At 49.3% G+C, this 19,264-nt stretch overlaps 2 protein-coding genes across 18 annotated transcripts in view; both read left to right on the forward strand.

Annotated features, from left to right (window-relative positions):
* Positions 1-13,570, forward strand: part of CHD2 (chromodomain helicase DNA binding protein 2) — a 92,937-nt gene extending 79,367 nt beyond the window's left edge. For all 15 annotated transcript variants that reach the window (XM_062631174.1, XM_062631232.1, XM_062631188.1 and 12 more), the window contains 14 exons: positions 363-538; positions 1,902-1,943; positions 2,978-3,117; positions 3,839-3,977; positions 4,112-4,262; positions 5,075-5,197; positions 5,503-5,631; positions 6,279-6,419; positions 7,556-7,690; positions 8,089-8,267; positions 8,654-8,753; positions 9,273-9,489; positions 9,651-9,900; positions 10,014-13,570. In XM_062631174.1, coding sequence (XP_062487158.1) covers positions 363-538; positions 1,902-1,943; positions 2,978-3,117; positions 3,839-3,977; positions 4,112-4,262; positions 5,075-5,197; positions 5,503-5,631; positions 6,279-6,419; positions 7,556-7,690; positions 8,089-8,267; positions 8,654-8,753; positions 9,273-9,489; positions 9,651-9,900; positions 10,014-10,329 — 2,238 coding nt within the window. In that variant the 3' untranslated portion in view covers positions 10,330-13,570. The remainder of the gene's footprint in view (positions 1-362; positions 539-1,901; positions 1,944-2,977; positions 3,118-3,838; positions 3,978-4,111; positions 4,263-5,074; positions 5,198-5,502; positions 5,632-6,278; positions 6,420-7,555; positions 7,691-8,088; positions 8,268-8,653; positions 8,754-9,272; positions 9,490-9,650; positions 9,901-10,013) is intronic.
* Positions 13,571-14,039: 469 nt separating this feature from the next.
* LOC134170140 (uncharacterized) lies at positions 14,040-19,021 on the forward strand. Of its 3 annotated transcripts, none has more exons than XM_062631282.1 (3): positions 14,040-14,196; positions 15,883-15,997; positions 18,137-19,021. In XM_062631282.1, exons 2-3 carry the CDS (start codon positions 15,913-15,915, stop codon positions 18,709-18,711), a joined length of 660 nt encoding a protein of 219 aa, XP_062487266.1. In that variant the 5' UTR covers positions 14,040-14,196; positions 15,883-15,912; the 3' UTR covers positions 18,712-19,021. The 3 variants fall into 3 exon arrangements, with proteins under 3 accessions (XP_062487266.1, XP_062487277.1, XP_062487286.1); XM_062631293.1 differs by lacking the exon at positions 14,040-14,196 and adding an exon at positions 15,667-15,771; XM_062631302.1 differs by lacking the exon at positions 14,040-14,196 and adding an exon at positions 15,694-15,775.
* Positions 19,022-19,264: the final 243 nt, after the last annotated feature.

Below are 19,264 nucleotides of genomic sequence, written 5' to 3' on the forward strand. Positions count from 1 at the left end.
TGGATTATTCCAGATTCATTTCTGAGGTATCCTGGTTGTCAAAACAGCCTAAGGGACTGTGGCAGAAACCCATGGTAATCAGTGTGTTTTATTATATCTTATACCTTAGTAAATCAAAATGCAACTGTGAAACTCCTGTCGAGAGGGCTGTTAATGGAGGATAACCACCAGGGCTGTAGCTAGCTGGAAGTGGCAAGGGTGTGCAGCCTCACTGGGTTGATTAGATGGGCTCCTGCATCTTCAGGAAGAGATGCTGAGGTGTTTTGCAACTCAACATACAAAAGTGCCAGTGCATGAGAGGGACAGAAAAGGTTAGCAGATTACAGTTGTTAACTGTAGTGCTGTTGTCCTGGCACATACAGGCTCAGACAAATGACAGTGAATCAGATGCAGAAACGAAGAGAAGGCTTCAGAGATCATCTGGATCAGAAAGCGAGACTGACGATACTGATGATGAGAAGAGACCAAAGCGCAGGGGACGTCCTCGGAGTGTTAGAAAAGACACTGTGGAAGGATTTACTGATGCTGAAATCAGGAGGTCAGTGCTGGGCACAACAGACAGTTCAGGAAATAAATACAGAAATCCCATGCAGGTGGATGGGATTCCCAGATTAATCCAGGAATGGTTCACCTCTGAGCGTGTCAGTGGTTTAGGAGGGGCTGGTACACTGGGCCAGCTGCTGCACCTTTGTATAGTTCAGTTTGCTCCAGCTGATGACCTTAACATTCAGGTCTGTGCAAAATGGACTGGGCTGTCCTTAGGCTACAGTGGAGCTGGTACCTTGCTAAATTAATCCTTGTTGTAACTGCCCTTCTTGGACCAGGTGGATTGAGCTAATTCCGTACTGCACATGAGGTGCCATGAGATACAGAGCTGGAGAATCCAAGGACTCTGGCACTCCTGATGTTTTTCTGGCAGTAGTCCTGCTGATTTAAGCTTTAAGTGAAAGTGCCCCCATGAGAAGCACTGGTCCTGCTGATCCCAGTGGTTGTATGTCCTCTTCTGCACCATCAGTCCCTGAGTCAGCTGATGGCTAAATTATTTTCTTCTCATATTTTTTAATACCCAAGCCTTTTCCAAAGATCTTGGAGTCTTCCATAACTCTCCATCTCTGAGCTGATGTATTTTTAAGCGGGAGATGGTCAGACTTCCTGGATTGTGGTAGCTGCTCCATACCCAGCCTGAAAACATAGAACAGGAAGGAGGTGTTGTGATGTGAAAGCTAACAGCCATGTAGGTTACTGTGATGCAGCAGAAAGAGGCTGAAAGAGCGCAAGATGGAAAAAAGGGAAAAAAAACCCTCATTTGAAAAATAATCTGTAGTTGAAGCCTTTGGGTCTAATCCCAGCACAAGGCACTTGTTCAGTTGTATCAGTGGTATCTGACTTTTGCCCTAAAGTTGTTAGCCATGGCAGTGATTTTCACCATAAAAATAAGACCTAAAACTAAATAGCAATCCTTGTCTGTAAACCTCTGTGATGGATTGCACCACATCTGGCTCTTGTGTGATGGGTAGAGCATTACAATTGCTAATGACATTGATTTAATGGCTCCTTTTTCTCCTTGGAAAAATGAAGTTAATAATTACCATCCTGGTGTGAGCCAGTGCTTTCCTTGAGTTGTTTTTACACTGTGGTTATGCCTCTCCTCTTTTTTCTTCCGCTCATCTGTCAAACATTCAACATTCACAATAATGTTGTGTTCTTCTGCAGCTGAGGTCACATAACTTTGTGGGGACTAATGAATTAGGCTTCCTGGTGCTGAAAGGTGCTTAGCTGATCAGTGTGGAATGCAAGGTTGATTATGTGGCAGGCTGTAATTAATATATTCAAGTGTTTGATATTGGACCCGCTTTTTATGGCAGCTGGTTTAGTTCCTGTTTGTTTTGGTTTTTGCCTAGGTTTATCAAGGCTTACAAGAAGTTTGGATTGCCTCTTGAACGGTGAGTCCCAGCCTAGCCCAGCTCCAGAGGGGTAATGGTGTGGGGATGTTGGATTTCAAAGCACAGCCATAAACACATTGTTACGAGTGTTAGATACAACCTCCATGGGCAGCACAAAGCCTTGCTGTCATATGTCAGTAACCCCATCCCTGCCATACAGTCCCCTCATGTCTTAGTTGATGAGCACTGATGAATGCTGGCCAAAACCCAGCTAGAACAGTAGTGGCGCCGGGCTGTACACAGCATCATCCTGCTGGCAGAGCCTGGGCCTTTGGGCATTTCCACTCTGCCTAGAAAGGAGAGGGAGCAGCTATCTGAACAGCAAATGCTGCCCAAAATGCTTGGCAAGCTTTTGCCATGCATGTTAGTTTCAAGACTGAATTTGGAGCATCTTTTTTTGGCTGCTGTATCCCTCTTGAAGGGAAGCAAGGAGTGGCACACACTGTCCTTGAGCAAGGGTCTGCATAGATTGGGTGCTATGATGCAGTGTGAGGAAGAAAGGGAGATGGGTATGTGTGCTGGCTCTGGAAAGCTGTAGCCCTTGCTGAGGCCTCAGACCTGAGGCAGGGATCTCTGCATGTGTTGTATGAGAAATGACTGGGTTTTCAGCTGGTTGTACTTTTCTGTTGTGAAACACAAGGCTGGCAAATGGGCTGTTACTTGCTGTGACTAACTTCAGCCAGGCAAACAGCAGATGGCAGCTTTTGACCATCAAATGGAGTTAATATGGAACTGAGAAAGCTAAAGGAACACTATACAGTCACAGAAGGTGCCTATTGTGCCCAAGATAGACAGTTCTCACCTTTGCCTGAATACTAGAAAATCCAAAGGGTTGGATCAGCTGTACTACATCTGCTCTGTACTGCAGCTGAGAGACCTGAAAAATAGACTAAAACTGTGTCGTTTCCTGCACAACCTTGACTTGTGCAGGTTTCACAGCACTGACTACTAAAAGCTATGAAACACTTGCTCAGGAAGTGGCAGGGAGGAGGTATGCTTTATCACATACAAACTTTTTTTTTCCCCTTTTCCAGGCTGGAGTGTATTGCCCGGGATGCTGAGCTGGTGGATAAGTCTGTGGCTGATCTAAAAAGGTTAGGGGAACTCATCCACAATAGCTGTGTGTCAGCAATGCAAGAATATGAGGAGCAACTGAAAGAAAATCCAGGTGAAGGTAAGCAAGAGGGTTGTGTGCTGCTGTTGGGATGGTTCTGGGGGAGTTGCATGGAGCTGGGGAGAAAACCATGCCCTTGCTGGGCAGGGAAGCATGCCACAGTGCAATTTAAAAGGAAAGAGCAAGCGCACATCTCCATCTCAGCAGTGGAGAGAAGCCCCTGAGTCTTCTGCTCAGCCTGGGAAGTTGCATTTGGGTCTGTTGGCTTCTACTAAATATGAGGTTTTCTGGGAGAGGCTGAAGTAATCAGCTTAATGCTGGCCCACAAGGCATATTTTAACTGCCCCTGGACTGGGAGGCAAACGTGCTGTGTGCTCCACGGTAAAGCAGGATCCACAATTAGCACTTCCCAGAGTGCTAATCATCAACTGATGATGATGAACATGAGTTTATCATTAACTGCTCTGTGTATGGCTGTTCTGTGCTGTTGATTTGGAGATAGAGGGGTCTGGGCTGGATTTCCTGCTGGGGGTCTGCCTCCTGCAGCTGAGCAAAACTACTGAAGCAACAGCTCCAGTGTCCTTAGATGTGTTTTTAAGATGATCATGGAGGTGTTTGGATTGTAGATCTAAGGGAGTTAGTGACAGAAAACTTACCTTGGGCCTGCTGTTTAAAGAAGAGGTTGAGGGCAAGGTCTTGGTCTCTGTGTGCTTAGACATTTTTACAGAGGCACCTCTTCCTACAAGAGTTCCCTTAGTTGCTGTGTTCTGTTGTTGAACAGGGAAAGGGCCTGGGAAAAGAAGAGGTCCTACTATGAAGATTTCCGGTGTCCAAGTCAATGTGAAATCCATCATCCAGCATGAAGAGGAGTTTGAAATGCTGCATAAATCCATTCCTGCGGACCCAGAGGAAAGGAAGAAGTGAGTTTGGCTAAGCAGGCAATGCAGAAAGAGGCTCAGGAATCTGGACTTTGTAGTGGGAAGAGGGAATAACCAAGCTCTGTGGATTTATCTCCCAGAGCATTAGAATCAGCTCATGTCTGAAATGCTTTCAGGTACCGTCTGACGTGTCGGGTCAAAGCAGCCCATTTTGATGTCGACTGGGGAGTGGAAGAGGATTCTCGGTTGTTAGTGGGAATTTATGAGCATGGCTATGGAAACTGGGAACTAATTAAAACAGACCCGGAATTGAAGCTGTCTGATAAGGTAGGTGGTTTGCTTGGTGCTTGCATTGGGTCCGTTGTTCATAGAGAACATGTCTGATTTACTCCAGAAACAGATGTTTCTGTTTGTAACCCTTCAAAAAATAACAATTAATAATAATGGGGAAAGCAGTGACCTCCATGGAATGTTGCTTGATGGAAAGCAGAGTTGTGTTATTTGATGGGCCGTAAAATAGCATCAACCTGTGGCTGGGAGCCTTTCTACATCAAGTTCAGAAAGGCATTTTGCAATGGAAACAGTTGTCTGAGCCGTGCCACCCAACTTCCAGTGAAACATGAGGGTAACCTGGCTGGCAGCCTGAGGCAGTTCATCCACAGAGTGGCACCTTGCAGCTTTGTTTGCTGCATCTCTGTCATTGCTGTAGCAATGTCTTTGGTTACCAGAGGGGACCAGCCCACTGTGACAAGGCTGCCACAAACGAATCTGATGTGTCAAGGGGAGCGGACTCAGTTTTGCAAACTAAATACACTTTGCAAACATGTTGGTTTTTTTTTTTCTTCCTTTGCATACTTACAAGAAAGATCATAGAGAATCTAGAGAGATGCCTTGGGCTCCTTTCACTTCTGCAAAAGGCCAAGGGAGGGATGCTGGCTTGCTCACTAGGAGCTTTGGTTTTGGCTAGACAGGGAGAGTCTGTGTGAGAGGTGTGAGAAATGCTTGAACCTTCTTGTTCTGTCAGAAGATGTAGCATCTCTGACCCTTTGCTGGGCCTGGAAGGACTGTTGCTAATGTGTATCTCTTGTTAAGGTTTTCTAGGTGTGTTTGGCTATATATTTTTCTGTTTTTTATCAAAGATCCTACCTGTTGAGACAGATAAGAAACCTCAGGGAAAACAGCTCCAGACCCGAGTTGATTATCTACTGAAACTGCTGAAGAAAGATCTGGACAAGAAGGAAAACATGAAAGATGGGGAAGAGGTGAAATGCAGCTGCTTGGTTCTGGGGATTTCGGGATGACTGGGTGGCTGGTGGTGGGAGACAGGATGCGTCCTCAGGTCACTGAACATCACTTACGTGCAAGAATACTTGCTTGTCTGTTATCTGGTTGCACTGCAATACTGAAATGAGAACTATTACATTTAACTGAATGACACGGGCTCACGAGGCTTCCTGCTGCCCTGCAGGTCCTGCAGCTGTCTGTAAGATGTTCAGGAGATGGGGTATGTCCCCAGGAAGTAGCTGTGGCTATTCGCCTGCCCTGACTTGTTCTGTCTTTTCCCCAGGGTAAGCTAAAGAAGAGGAAACCACGAGTAAAGAAAGAGAACAAGGCTCCCAAAGTCAAAGATGAGCATGGGAATGAACTCCTCTCTCCTCGGCACTCAGACAACCAGTCAGAAGAAGGTGAAGTCAAGGTGAGTCAACTTGGTGGGTAGTGTTTTTTCCAGGTTTCCTTAAGGTGTGTTGTTATTGCAGGAGACTGGCAAACACAAAAACATATTTACAGCTGTGGGGGTGAAAGAAGGACCTTTCCCACCCACTCTTTTAGTGCTTTGTTTTGTGGGATCCTAGAAGGGATCCACCTCTTGACTAGGAGGAAAGGTTGTCTCAGGACAAAGTCTCTTGCCCTTATAAAGGAGAGAAAGAAGAATTCTTTTCCTCTCCTTTTCAGTACATCAGACAGTGGTGAAGCTGGAGTTTACCAAGGTCATGCTGTTGCTTAGAAAACCTTCTGTCTTTGAGTGGTTTGGCTTGTAGTCTGTGACTTTTTGTTCATGTGCTGATCAGTATCTACCTTAGGGCCTGAGTGTTCTTGAGCAGAGCTGGCAGAGGGAAGCAGTGCTTATCTACAGTGTGCCAGCTAGTTACAGATTCGGGCTCATCTATTTTGTATATCCTTTAGTCAAGGGTTGCAGCTGGTTCAGCAGGGCTTGCTGTCTGCCTAAAGAGGTGTGAGGGCAAATTTGGATGGACCTCAAAAATTGCCTGTTTCAAGGATGGAAGCTTTATGGAAGAAAGCGTATGTGAGGTGAGGGCCTCCAACTTTGTCCTGATTTTCTAGGAGGATGGCTTGGAAAACTGCCCAGTGAAAAAGAAACAGAAGAAGAAAGAGAACAAAGAGAACAAGGAAAAACAGACAACCACTAAGAAGGAAAAGGAAAGCGATAAAGAGAAAAAGAAGACAAAAGACAAGAAAGAGAAGGTATGTGGTGCTCTGGGGTGCAGTTTAAGAGCTAGGAAGGTTTCTGAGCAGAAGGGCAAGCTATGAAGCTTATGATTCATTAAAAGCTTGTGTGAAGAGACATCAATGAAGCACTGAGGGGTGAGGCATTATCCCTTTTTCAGCCCTCCTGAATTCTTATTGTGAAGAATTGCAATAAAAAGTAGAAAAGGGGAATATATCCCAAAGCTTGATGCATTGTGAGCAAAAAGGAAGAGATTTTGTCAGACTGCCTTTCATGTACAGCTGTGCCTATGAGAGCAATATGGCCAAACAGATGATGTTAAGGAAGAAAGGGGGAAGAGCCAGGAGCACTCAGATCAAAGTTCTGTTCAGCTGTGATTTATCACAGGGTTGGCAGCTCCTTGCCTGTATTCCCCTTTAATCTAAGCTCACCCCAAATATCCCAAATGTCCACACCATCAAGACTAAGTTGGCCTTGTCGCTGTTCAGGACTCACCAGAATGAGTGTTTCAACATCACTGGGATGTTGTGGACTAAAATGTCCCTTGAATTTTGGGTACAAGTGCCCTGAGGCTGGGTTCAAACTGGAAGGGCTTTTGTAATAATGACCTGAAGTACCTGTCCAAGGAACAGGTATGTACACCCTGCCCACTATGTTTTGACACTGAGGTCATAAGAGCAAAGCAAGAAGTTTGGTTATTTATACAGGGGAAAGTTTGCTTTCCAGAGATTCTTGTTATGATCAAAGTTTACTCTAACAGCCCATGATTTGAGGTTGCTTTCCAGAGGGTGTGAGGGCTAGTAACATCACATGAAGCTTAAGATCCTTATAGACATGAGACTACTCTGAGCTCTGTCCTTTGCAAGGGATATATATTCTTTAGCTTAAGCTCTCTTCCAGGTCTTCAATGTTGGTTTTCTCTTCATGAGTATGAATATCTTATTCATGTCCAAAATGTTGTCTTTGACTTGTCTCTACTCCCACAGGGATTATAAATTAGAAGCACTGCAGCTAAACAGTTGGGGATCTTGGGAGGAAAGTTGTAGGAGCAGTGCCTGGGCTTTAACCACTGCCAGTAACAGTGCAGAGGTTCTTAGTTGGATCACTTGGGATCTGGCTCCTCATGTGATGTGTGTAATTTGTCCTTGTAAAGCCTAAAGGTGGTGAAGCCAAATCAGGAAATAAAGGGAAGAGATCACAAGGTCCTGTCCACATTACTGCAGGGAGTGAACCGATTCCCATCGGGGAAGAGGAAGATGATGATCTGGACCAAGAAACATTCAGTATAGTGAGTATTTTCCTTGGGAGATGGGAGGGCAGTGGCAGAGCCCAGCCAGGCAGCCAGGGTTTGCTTCCATGTTATCCAAGGGTGCGTTTTAGGTGTCAGGGTGTGAGGCCTGTCCTAGTGTCCCACAGTGATGTCCTCTGGCTGATGTGAGAGCATGGTGGAACCTTGTGCATGTGTTATCCACCAGCCTCCTCTGTGCCTACTAGCAGCTGCTGTAAATGGCACTTCCTTTCCAACCCAAACTATTCAGTGATTCTGATTGCTCCTTGCCTAATGGTCAGATAAAGCTTGTATCTCGTGCTCATGAGAGCACTTCTTCCTGCTCTGTCTGATGAACAAGGGAGCAGTGTAGAGCCCTGTGCCAAAGGAGTCACCTTCTGCTCTCTCACTTTTTGAAGTGCAAGGAAAGGATGAGACCAGTCAAAAAAGCACTGAAGCAACTTGATAAGCCTGATAAGGGACTGACGGTTCAAGAGCAGCTGGAGCACACACGCAGCTGCCTCCTAAAAATTGGGGACCGCATCTCTGAGTGCCTTAAAGCCTACACTGACCAGGACCATATCAAGTTATGGAGAAGGTGAGGGGTCATTTTGTTTTCTTGCTTGGCTGGTCTGTGATATTTAAGAAGGGTCCTCAAAGGCTGCTAGGTTTTATGTGGATGAGTTCGTCATTTGCCTCTTATTGAACAAGTGGAATCTTGTGTCCTCTGGCCCACTCAGTCCATGGCTGTTCTCTTTGTGCTGGTTTCAGCTAAACTGACTTCAGAGCTACTTTAAATAAACCAATGCATGCCTCTTTATTTTGCTCTGAAGAATGTGGTTTCAACTCTCCTGCTCATCCTGTCCTGAGCTGGGTTGAGATTGTTTTCCAGGGAGGGTAGAACTGTTTTGATGTTGGCTTGAAAGCAGTTGGCACTTAAACTGCTGATGTAGCATCTAACAGAAAATGTTCATGTCCTTCTAGGAACCTGTGGATATTTGTGTCAAAATTCACAGAATTTGATGCCAGAAAACTGCACAAACTCTACAAGATGGCTCATAAGAAAAGATCACAGGAAGAAGAGGTGAGACCTGAAGTGCCTTCCCTTTGGTTGCTTCCCTTAAGAGTTGTCACACTTGGAGTGTCGCTTCTTTCATGGGTTTGCTTTGTTGTTATTGGCAGTCTGTGATTTTTCTTAACATCTCATCAGTCTGGCTGCATTTGCCACCTCTTGCGTGGCATTTCTCCCGTCACCTGACAGCACTGGTCACTTTGTTCTGGCTTTCTGACCAAGAGAAATCATTACTTGGTGTGGCACGTTGTGTTGGGTTGACCTTGAGAGTGAACAGCCCTTTAGAGACAGGATGTAGAAGGGGGGCCGTGTGGGGCTACATTGTCCCTGTCCTCCATTACATTTGTGCCATTGCCATTTATACCATGCTTGGGCACAGCTGGTTCTCCAAATGCTCAAAGAGGTGGGTGGTCCACAGCATGGGGACTCTGAAGAACATTCCAGAGCCTGACAGGCAAGGCCATTGCTCACATAGTCCGAATCCTTTGGTGAAGGAGCAGTGGAGCTGTAACGTTCTCTTCCACCCTGCAGGAGCAGAAGAAGAAGGAGGACATGTCCAGCATGAAGAAGCCGTTCCGCCCAGAGCCTTCAGGCTCCAGCCGCGACTCTGTGATGTCCCAGTCTCACGTGCCTCACAACCCTCATTCCCAGAAGATCCACTTGCCCCCTTCCCACGCCCAGCAGCAGATGCACGGGCACCCGCGGGACAACTATGGCCATCCAAACAAGAGACATTTCAGCAACACGGGTGAGTGCTGCAAGCCAGGAGAAATCATGCCTTGTAACCTAATGGCTCTTTGCTCTCGGACACAAAGTCTTCTGGGACCTGGTCAGGTTACCATTTCTTTGAGAATTCAGCACATTAAACTAGAGCATGGAAGACACTTAGTGGTGCTTTCCTCATTGCAGACCGAGGGGAATGGCAGAGGGATCGGAAGTTCAACTACGGTGGCAACAGCAACCAGATGTGGGGCGGGGAGCGGCATCACCAGTACGAGCAGCACTGGTACAAGGACCACCACTACGGGGATCGGCGGTCTCGTGGAGAGCCCCACCGGAGCTCTGGGAGCTACAGACCCAATAACCTGTCCCGCAAGAGGCCATACGAACAGTACAACAGTGACCGAGACCACCGAGGCCATCGAGATTATTACGACAGGTAATTATTCCCTTTCCTCTTGGAAAGGCTGGGAGGAACGTGCAGGGAAGCACTGTGATGGCCAGGCTTTCCTTAGGGAACTGCTCTCCATTCATCTCGTTCTCTTTCTGCAGGCACCACCACGATTCCAAGCGTCGACGATCTGATGAGTTCAGGCCTCAGAACTACCACCAGCAGGATTTCAGGCGGATGTCTGACCACAGGCCACCCATGGGATACCATGGCCAAGGACCTTCGGACCACTACCGGTCCTTCCACACAGACAAATCGGGAGATTACAAACAGCCTCTCCCTCCACCTCATGCTGGAGTGTCGGACCCTCGCTCACCCCCCTCTCAGAAATCCCCCCTCGATCCCAAGTCACCTCTGGATAGGTCATTAGAACAGAAGACCAATCCAGATTATAACTGGAACATTCGGAAAACATAAAGTGACTGAGAGGGAGAAGGCAGACATCTGAAATACTTGGTTTGATGCAACAACTACTGCTTTCTCCAAGACAACAACCAGAAACTTTGAACATGCTGCTATCATCTTCCTGGTCAGGGAGGAAATTTGGGGGATTAGGTAGAGGAAGATTTTTTTTCCCCTCATTTTTTTCCCTCATTTTTCCCCTCATTTTCCCCTTCATTCTTTGTTCCAGTTTAAATTCCCATTTCCTTTCTTCTCTTTTGTTACTGGACGTTGAAACCAGCCTTGCTGCCTCATTCCTTGTTTTGGTTTTGTTCTCCCCAGTCCAATGGACCCAAGGGAATTGTCCCCTGTCAGTGTTTAACTCTCAATTTCCTTTCCCCTCTTCCACTGTTGAACGTTGGAACCAGCCTTTGCTGCCTCATTCAGTTTGGTTTTGTTTTCCCCAGTCCGATGGACCCAAGGGATTTTTCCCCAGCCAGTGTTTTCCCAAACCAAGAAGGCAGATCGATGCTGCTTGAGGACTGTGCTTGTGTTACCTGACAGATGCTGCTTTGGGACTGGGGATAAACTGGCTGGGATGGGCTCTGTGTGAAACCAGCATAGGGCAGTGGGGAGGGTATATTCAAAGAGGGACAGAAGAGTCCCTCAGCAGCCAAGCTGGTTGAAAGAGGGACATGCTGTCCCTGCAGAGTGACTCCAAAGGAGTTGGAGCCATGCTGGTGACAATCCGTAGCTTTCCTGGCCATATTACCATTTCCATGTCCCTATCCATTTCAAGGAACTGGCTCTGCTTTGACTGCTGTTGTGTCTCCTGCAACTAAAGAGGTGGGGCTGACCTGCCATCTCTAGGGCTACAACTGGCAAATCTTGACTCCAGAGGCTTTGGGCTATGTGGGGAAAAAAAAAAGACTTTCTTAGCAAAGGCTTATTAACTTGTAACTGGTAGGAAGTAAATCAGGTGAGAACAGTATTTCCCACTGGGCAGAGCTCAGCAATTCATAATAAAACTCCTCTTCTGACATGGGCAACTGGGATGGTCCAGGTGCTGCAAGGTCAAAAGACGGCTCTGGGCATCTTGAGGCTCCTCATCTCCCTGCCACTGAAGTGTTCTAGACTTTGGGCAAGTAATTTCTCGGTACTTCACCAAACAGTGATCAGAAACCTCTGCTGCAACTGAAGGATGAGGGATGGTGGAGTAGAGTTTAGTAGAAGTGCAGTGGGCTGCTGTCAGCAGTAACTGCTGCACTGAAAGACAGCACCTAACTGAGCAGGGAGAGAATGAGGAATTCAGGACTGGGGTCCTTAAAATACCCTTGGAGCAAATGTCTTAAGAGCCCAGCATGGCAGAGGGAAGAGAGGAGTCTGCAGCCCAGCTCAGTGCACTTAGAGCAAACACCCCTCCAAGTATTGGAGCCTCAGTGTCTGGTGCAGAACCCTGTTGAGCCTGGAGACGGGTGTGATGACGGGAGCTGTGCACAGGCTGCTGGCCAGAAGTAGCTGTGGTGGTGGTGATTTTTCAGGTCCTAGGCCTTTTTCCATAGAGTCACATCCTGGAGACCAGTCACAAAGCTCCCCAGCAGCCAGGCTGCCCAGAGCGTGGTGCATCATCTCCTGGAGCTCAGTGTTAAAGAGCAGGCTGTTCCAGACTCTTTTTGCTGGGGGACAGAAGCTTGACCTCCTATTGAGGTGCCAGTATCTGACCCTAATAAGCTGTGATGTCCTTTCCCCCAAGACAGTGAGGGGAGATGGTGTTCAGGGCTGGCTTCCTGACTCCAGGCAGTGCCTTGGCAGGCACACACAAACCAACACTAACACCCCCGTGTCCTATTCCATGCCATGCATCCCTCAAAACCTGCTGCTGTCACTCCTTCCCGAGCCCGCTGGTTTAACGGGACACACGGGAAGTGTTTTGCTCCCCTTTTTGATGTTTTTATTTTGCAAGATTTACACCAACTGCAGGGCAGCTTTGCTTGCTTAGTGGCACTGCCCTGCCCTGCGATAGTAGTGTTACACTAGTGTTGAGCTGTGCAGGAGAAGCTGAAGCCTTCCACAGTCCCCCTTTGGAGCTGTGGGGCGAGGGGAGGTGTGAGATAGTGGCGTTCCTCACGAAGCTGTGATTGCAGGCACTTGCTGTGGTATTCAACGAAGAGGTCCTATCTTTTCAGAGGTATTACCTTTTCATGTGAAAATGGAGGAAGCCTCAGAGGAGCAAAGAGAGTTGCTCTTTTTGGTCACCAAGCGGTGCTATTGTGATGGAAAGCTCGTGCCATACACGTGTAGCAGAAGGCAGTGCTGGCCAGACCAGTGTTCCAGTTGGTGGAGGAAAACTTTGAACCCCAGCAAGAGGCATTTTCTGTGTGCGGATGTGGGGGTTTTCTTGCTCAGCCCGGGTTCAGGGTATGAGGTTGGCTGGGGTTTTCTTCTTGTGCAACAGCAAAAGCTTTTCCCATATCCGCCAAAGAGCTGTCCCTGCTGTCACCTTAGCCTGATACTGCAGTCTCACAGTTTGGGGCAGCCACAGCTTCTTTGGGCAACCTGTTCCAGTGAAGATGGAGAACTAGATTTGGGAGAAAGTCCTCTCTGAGCACTCACATGCATTTTATGTCCTCTCAGCACAGGGACCATAACCAGGCGCAGTCACTTGGATGTGAGTGGGATTGGAGGGGACAGGTCCACAGCCATAAACTTCACTGCGGTTTGTAGCAACATCTGGTACAGCTTTTCCTTGGGAACCAGCTGCGAGATTCCCTCTTGGCAGGAAAAAGTAGCAATTTGCTGGGGTTTTATTTTATAAACCAAGAGTTTTTCAGCCTGACTCCTTTGGAAATGGTGTAAAGTTTGTGTCATTCACACGATGGAAGTCCTGCAGACTGAAACCTACTGCAGGTGCAGGCGATGCGGTGCCTGACAGGACGGATACTGCAGTGTTCTGACAGTCCTTCTGTGAACGGTTCAAATGACCCCCACAATAATACTGTTGTGCTTTCACCCATTTCCTCCAAACCTCTGCCTCCCCTCCTGGGAGAGAAGGACTCTTACTGTAAAAAAACACGGACTTTGAAACTTGTTGACTAAAAACAGTAATTAATATTAATTTATATTTGTGGGAAAGAAGAAAAAAAACCCCATGCCACTGTCCTAGTGATTTCTGATGTAAATATGTTGTTTATATAGTATGTATGAAATTTTCCTACATTGTAAAACTGCTGTACTTTTGATTCTTGTATATTAAAAAGTGTTACGGAGATTTTCAGAACAGTGCCAGTGTGGTGAGTCTGGGGGGTCCGTGGTGTTCCTGGTGTGTCCCTGGTGAGTCTGGGGGGTCCGTGGCGTTCCTGGTGTGTCCCTGGTGAGTCTGTTCCTGGTGCATCCCTGGTGAGTCTGGGGGGTCCGTGGTGTTCCTGGTGCATCCCTGGTGAGTCTGGGGGGGGTCCGTGGTGTTCCTGGTGTGTCCCTGGTGAGTCTGAGGGGGTCTGCGGTGTTCCTTGTGTGTCCCTGGTCAGTCTGGGGGGGTCCGTGGTGTTCCTGGTGTGTCCCTGGTGAGTCTGAGGGGGTCTGTGGTGTTCGTCATGTGTCCCTGGTGAGTCTGGGGGGTGTCCATAGTGTATTTAAGGCTGTTTTGGGATCCCAGGACCCTTCCCTACAGCCCCAGGCATGCCGTGATGGGTGCTTTCACAGTGCAGGAATAAGCATGTTGTTCTTGGCTGTTCTAAATAGCTTCCCAGTCTGCGGTGACAGAGATTTGGAAACCCCTTTGGATGGGAATTTCCACATGATCAGGAGAAGCCATGCGTTTCGTTGCCCATTTCCACAAGCATTTCGCTGGGATGGCACCAATGTTTATGTATTTAACCAACGTCTGTCTTTTCTGGATCTCTGGAGGTACGTAAAGATCTTTTTGACCCTGTCCAGGGAGAATTCCCCATCCTCCAGAGGAAGTGCTGCTCCTGCTGCAGCCATGGAGCTCTCTGCTCTGTCCCCAGCGCCGGGAGGATGTGCCTCTCTCCAGGCGGGATGCACTGGCATCCTGTGCGCTGCTTTGGTTCAGTCTTTCCACCCATCCCTGGTGATGCCCCCATGGCAAGACACGGTGCAAAGCTTGAAGCCATTTCCCCCCTGTTACAAGAGCTCATTGTAAAAAGCACTTTTCACACCTGTAGCCACTGGGTCCAGCCCTTCCCAGCCTCTGCAGCTGAGCCAAGCTGCAGCCAACAGTGAAATGTCACTGAGTTCTATGGCCCTGAAAACCTGGTTTCCTAATGGAAAGAGGTCCTGGTTCCTGCTGTGGGGCTGCAGCAGGGAGAGGGGCTCGGCTGGATGGAGGCACAGGGACGACAGGAGCTGGTCCGGGTGTCCCTGCCCACAGCACTGCAGGTGAATACCTGAGGAGGCAGGTGCTGTGTTTCATTCAGAGCTGGCTCCTTTCGTCCCCACGGTACCCCCAGGAAAGCTGGAGGCACAGGAGCCCAGGAGCAGGGGCAGGTGAGGGTATGGGCTGTGTCCCACAGAGCTTAGCCCAGCACCACGCTGCAAACAGCTGAACGCGAGGCCTGGCCACGGCCGGTGAGGAAATGAGCCCTTGGCACGGTGCAACTTCCCCTTCTCTGGGCCAGGCAGGTCCGGTCGGTGCCACAGCAGCGTCTCCTCCACAGGCACGTGGTGCAGCAGCGCTGCGGCCATCCCCGGTGCTGGGTAGGGCCGGGCTCTGTCCCTGTTGCGCAGGTTGAAACCACTGCCCGCCAGTTCTAGGGCGCAGGGAGTAGGACCCAGCCCTGCTGCACTCTCCTGTGATGGGACGGGGCTGTCGAGGAGCCTCGACCCTCGCTTTAGGCCGCGCCAGAGGGCGCCGGTCCTGGGCCGAGCGCCATTTTGTGTGCCCGCGGCTCGGCAGCTGGGGCTGTCCCCAGGCACCCCCCGTGAGTAGGAGCCGGTGGCCGCCGTGTCCCTGCTCAGCCCGAGCGCTCGCATGGGGAGCCCAGAGCAGCAGCAAAGCTCCTTGTGCCGGGGGTCAGTGTCCCGCGGGCTGCGGCATCGCTCCGGCAACCCCGCTGCCTGCCGTCTCCCTGCCTCAGTTTCCCCCTCACTCTAAGAGTGACTTTTTGCCCCAGGTTCCTTCATTCAGGGGGCACTCAAAGCGCTCCGCTCGGCCCGAGGGCACAGAGGCGCTGAGAACCCCGTTGGGTGGATGAAGCCACCCCCGAGCTGCGGTACAAGCGGCAGCACCAACAGAGCCCTTCCCGCACCCGACGGCGCACGGCGTGGCCGGGATCACCCCTCCTCGCTCCCGCCCAGAGCACCGCGTTCCTCCGCCCCTTCCCGGGAGGCTCCGGCGGGAGGAGGACACACAGCGAGATGATGGATGGTGTGGGCTGGTTTGCGATGGGAGGGGAAAGAGAGGAGGAGGAGGAGTGAAAGTCTGCTGGGGCCGCCGGTTCCTGCATCTCCCCCCGATGCCCTGTGAGTCTTTTATTATTTTACCCAATTTTTTTATTGATTTATTTTACTTATTTATTTATTTTATTTTTCTCATTTCTCTTCTTTTTGTTTGTTTTCCAACTCTTCTTCCAGGGAGAGGATAGTGGTTAAAGCTCGAGCTGGATGGATGGGTATGGGGAGAGGGGCAGGATCCACAGCCCTGGGACTTTTCCAAATCCTCCTTGTTTTCTCTGCATCTTCCCTTCAGGTAAGCAACAGCCTCTTTATTTCGCAGCGTTTCCCCCGTGTTTCTCCAGCCCTTGGACAGCCGCCTCCGGCCCCTGTCTCGGGGCCTCTTTCTCTTCCCTCTCTGCAGCGCTTTGCCACATGTTTCAAACGAGCGAGCGGGGCTCAGGTTCGGTGTGTGCCTCCCCCGGCCCCAATCCCCGTTTTTCCCAAGCAGTCGCGGTGCGGGTTCTTCCTTGACCTCATCTTCTTTGTCTCATCGCGCAAGGAAGGAGATGGTGGGAATGAAAGCAGCCCCCGGCGGAGGGTTGTTGTGACAGCGGCGGGCAGGTTCCCTTGTGCTCCCCTTCCCGGGTGTGCCTGCTGCTTTGGAAAACGGGAGGGACCCCCCCGACCCCCCCCCCCCAGTAAAACTTTCCCTTTTAAAATGTAATGTATTAATTCTCAAGTCACTCCTGCCTTTCTTTTGCATAACCATAGGTGCAGCATCTTAAGCAGAACTTTTCCAGCTCTGCCTTATCAGTGGGGTGTCCCTCTGCACCCCGCTTCTCCCAGGGGACTTCCCAGCAGCTGGAAGATGAACCCCGTGTGTGTGTGTGTTTTCTAGAAGCTCTGGAGCTGCTCCCCTTTGTGTTGCTTAATGCCCTTTTCGGAACGGTTGAGTTGCAAAGCGTTAGGGCTGTGAGATTTACGGTGCAAGAAAGAACTTGATAGGAGATGTGGCTGCTGCTTTGTTTGATTCTCCCGTCAGCAGTCAAATAAGGTGCAAAGAACTGGCAGAACGAGGTGATCCAGAGCCCGCGGGAGCGGGGCGCAGGCGGAGACGGTGCTCCCCATGCGCAGGGCTGGGAGCGTGTTGGGGGCTGCTGTTGAAGGCGTTTTGGGGTAGGGAGATAGGAAAAAGGGGGATTTTTTTTTTCCCCTGGCAAATCCTTTGTCCTTTTTCCCCTGTGCTTTTGGGGAATTTGGGGGTTCCCAACCCTGAGGAAGCTTCAACCCCTCCTGAGAACCCCACGTGAACGGGGTCTCTGGAGGCTGCCCAAGCAGCATTGTCCATATGAGTGATGAAATACTTTCCACCTGTTAGTAACCAAGAGGATATTAAACAACATCTCTTAGCAGTGAATGCTTTCAAGTTAACAAGTCTGGGTGACATGCGCCCAAGAGTCTGAGGACAATTGGCTTTTGCTCATGAAATGAATTCCCAGTAATTATCTTTGCTGGAGAATTTGCAGGAGATCAGAGGAATTGTTGATTTTGTGCTGTTTTTTTGAAAGAGCATGATTTGGGTAAATGAAATCCAAGTAAAGTGACACATCGAGAAGGGAAATAACGGGCACCCAAAAGGCCGAGCATGTCAGATCTGTGCATATGGTTGAACACTTACTTTAACAATGTGTATATAATGTCCCAACGAAGGCTGAGCACTGGGATGCAGGTTGTGTGATCTGCAAGGCCCCTGGTGTGCGTTTGGTGGCCACAGGATGCTCACTAGGAAATGTCCCAGGCCAACAGCACATCCTGGTACCCACTCCGGTGCAGTGCCTCAGTGACAGGGGTGATCTCGGGAGAGCGGGAGCATGTGTCCTGCATTGGCATTGCCTGTTCCATTGGGTGGTGGGTTCTGCAGGATACCAGCCTCCTGGAAGGAGGCCTGGTACAGGGCTGGGCAAACACCGTCCAGTGGGAGCTTGAAAGTGCAACCTGTTTAACTTATCTAGATTTTTGTTTTGGTAGAGCTCTGTCTACTCACAGCTCACAGTGATTCATGCAGCACAGAGCTTTGAATGTCAAACCCTAAAAAGGCATTAAAACCCCACTGCATCTCTCCCCACATTAACGATCATCCTTATCACTGCTGATGAATATGTTCCATTCTTCCACACTCTGGTTTTCCCCCAGGAGTGTTAATCCAATGGCTGGATGCTCTTTCCCTTCTTGGCTTAAACTGGGGCAGATCCTGTTGGTTTCTTTGGTTTTGATGCATGAGACTCGGGTCATGTGAGAGGGTCACATCTGGTGAGCGAGGCCCCATCACGCGGTAGAGCCGATGTCATGAGTTTGGGCTGTGGGAGGGGGACACCCGTGTGTTGCCGGGGGTAGAGCGGGATGTCCCACATGAGGCGTGCAGAGCGTTGACCTCCTTGTGTTGTCCTTCCAGTGACATCCCCATGCAAGATCCTCAAGTGCAACTCTGAGTTCTGGGCGGCCACGTCAGGCTCCCACCACGTGGGCACGGAGGAGGCACCGGAGTTCTGCACGGCGCTGCGAGCCTACGCGCACTGCACCCGCCGCACTGCCCGCACCTGCAGGGGGGACCTGGCCTACCACTCTGCCGTGCATGGCATAGAGGATCTCACGGTGCAGCACAACTGCTCCAAGGATGGACCCACCTCACAGCCCCCCCCTCTGAGTGTCAGGAAGTTGAGCTTGTCTCAATCACTGCTTATATTCCATAATGTGAGAGCCAGGAAACTGAGTGTGTCTGGAACACCACTTACAGTCCGTAGGAAGCAGTGTGAAAGTCAGAACAGGAAACTGAGCTTATCTCAGACACTACTTGCATTCGATGATGGAAATGTAAGAATAACCACAAACAAAGCAAAGAATGAGTCTGTTCACTTTAGATACTGTGTAGACAAGTTCGCTATGGCCCCCTTGTTCAAGGCTCATAAGCTTCCACAGGACTGTGAAGGATATGTAATGGATTTTTATTGGGTAACTCAAGCTGACTGAGTATGCATGAAAGATGGGGTCAGATAGCAGACACCATGGTATGAGGACAACAACCATCCAGAGGATGCTTGCAGAACCCAATTGTGGAACTGGGCATGTGTTCACCAAAACACATGCATCATTATCAGAGTAAAGCAGGTTTCAAATGCAAGTTATCAATCATGCCCCAAAGAATGTGAATGCTAAAAGACAGGGGAGCCAGGTCAGAGGGTGAGCTCCCACCACCGGCAACACCCTGGGTGAAGAGGACCAGGAAGATGTTGCTACATCCATAAGTGGTGTTATCTCTTAACTTCCCTTTCTCTGTCTCTCTTCTTCTCTCTCTCTTTTTATTGAATATTGATCAGATCTAAGTAAAAACACGTGGCAAAGGACTTCCTAATCTGGTTAAATAATCACTGTTGAGCTACCATGTCTGACATGCCTTGTGAACACCAACCTACACCTGGGAGGTTGGTGTTCACCCTAATTCAGTCCAAGGGTATCACGAACTTGGTGGTGGGTCTCAAGGTGAGGAAGGTTGTTCTAAATGACTCCTTTTGAGTTGCAGCAC

This window comes from Pezoporus occidentalis, unplaced genomic scaffold, assembly GCF_034315485.1.
Source record: "Pezoporus occidentalis ecotype Australia unplaced genomic scaffold, CSIRO_AGI_Poc_V1 ctg11, whole genome shotgun sequence".
Taxonomy (NCBI): Eukaryota; Metazoa; Chordata; class Aves; order Psittaciformes; family Psittacidae; genus Pezoporus; species Pezoporus occidentalis.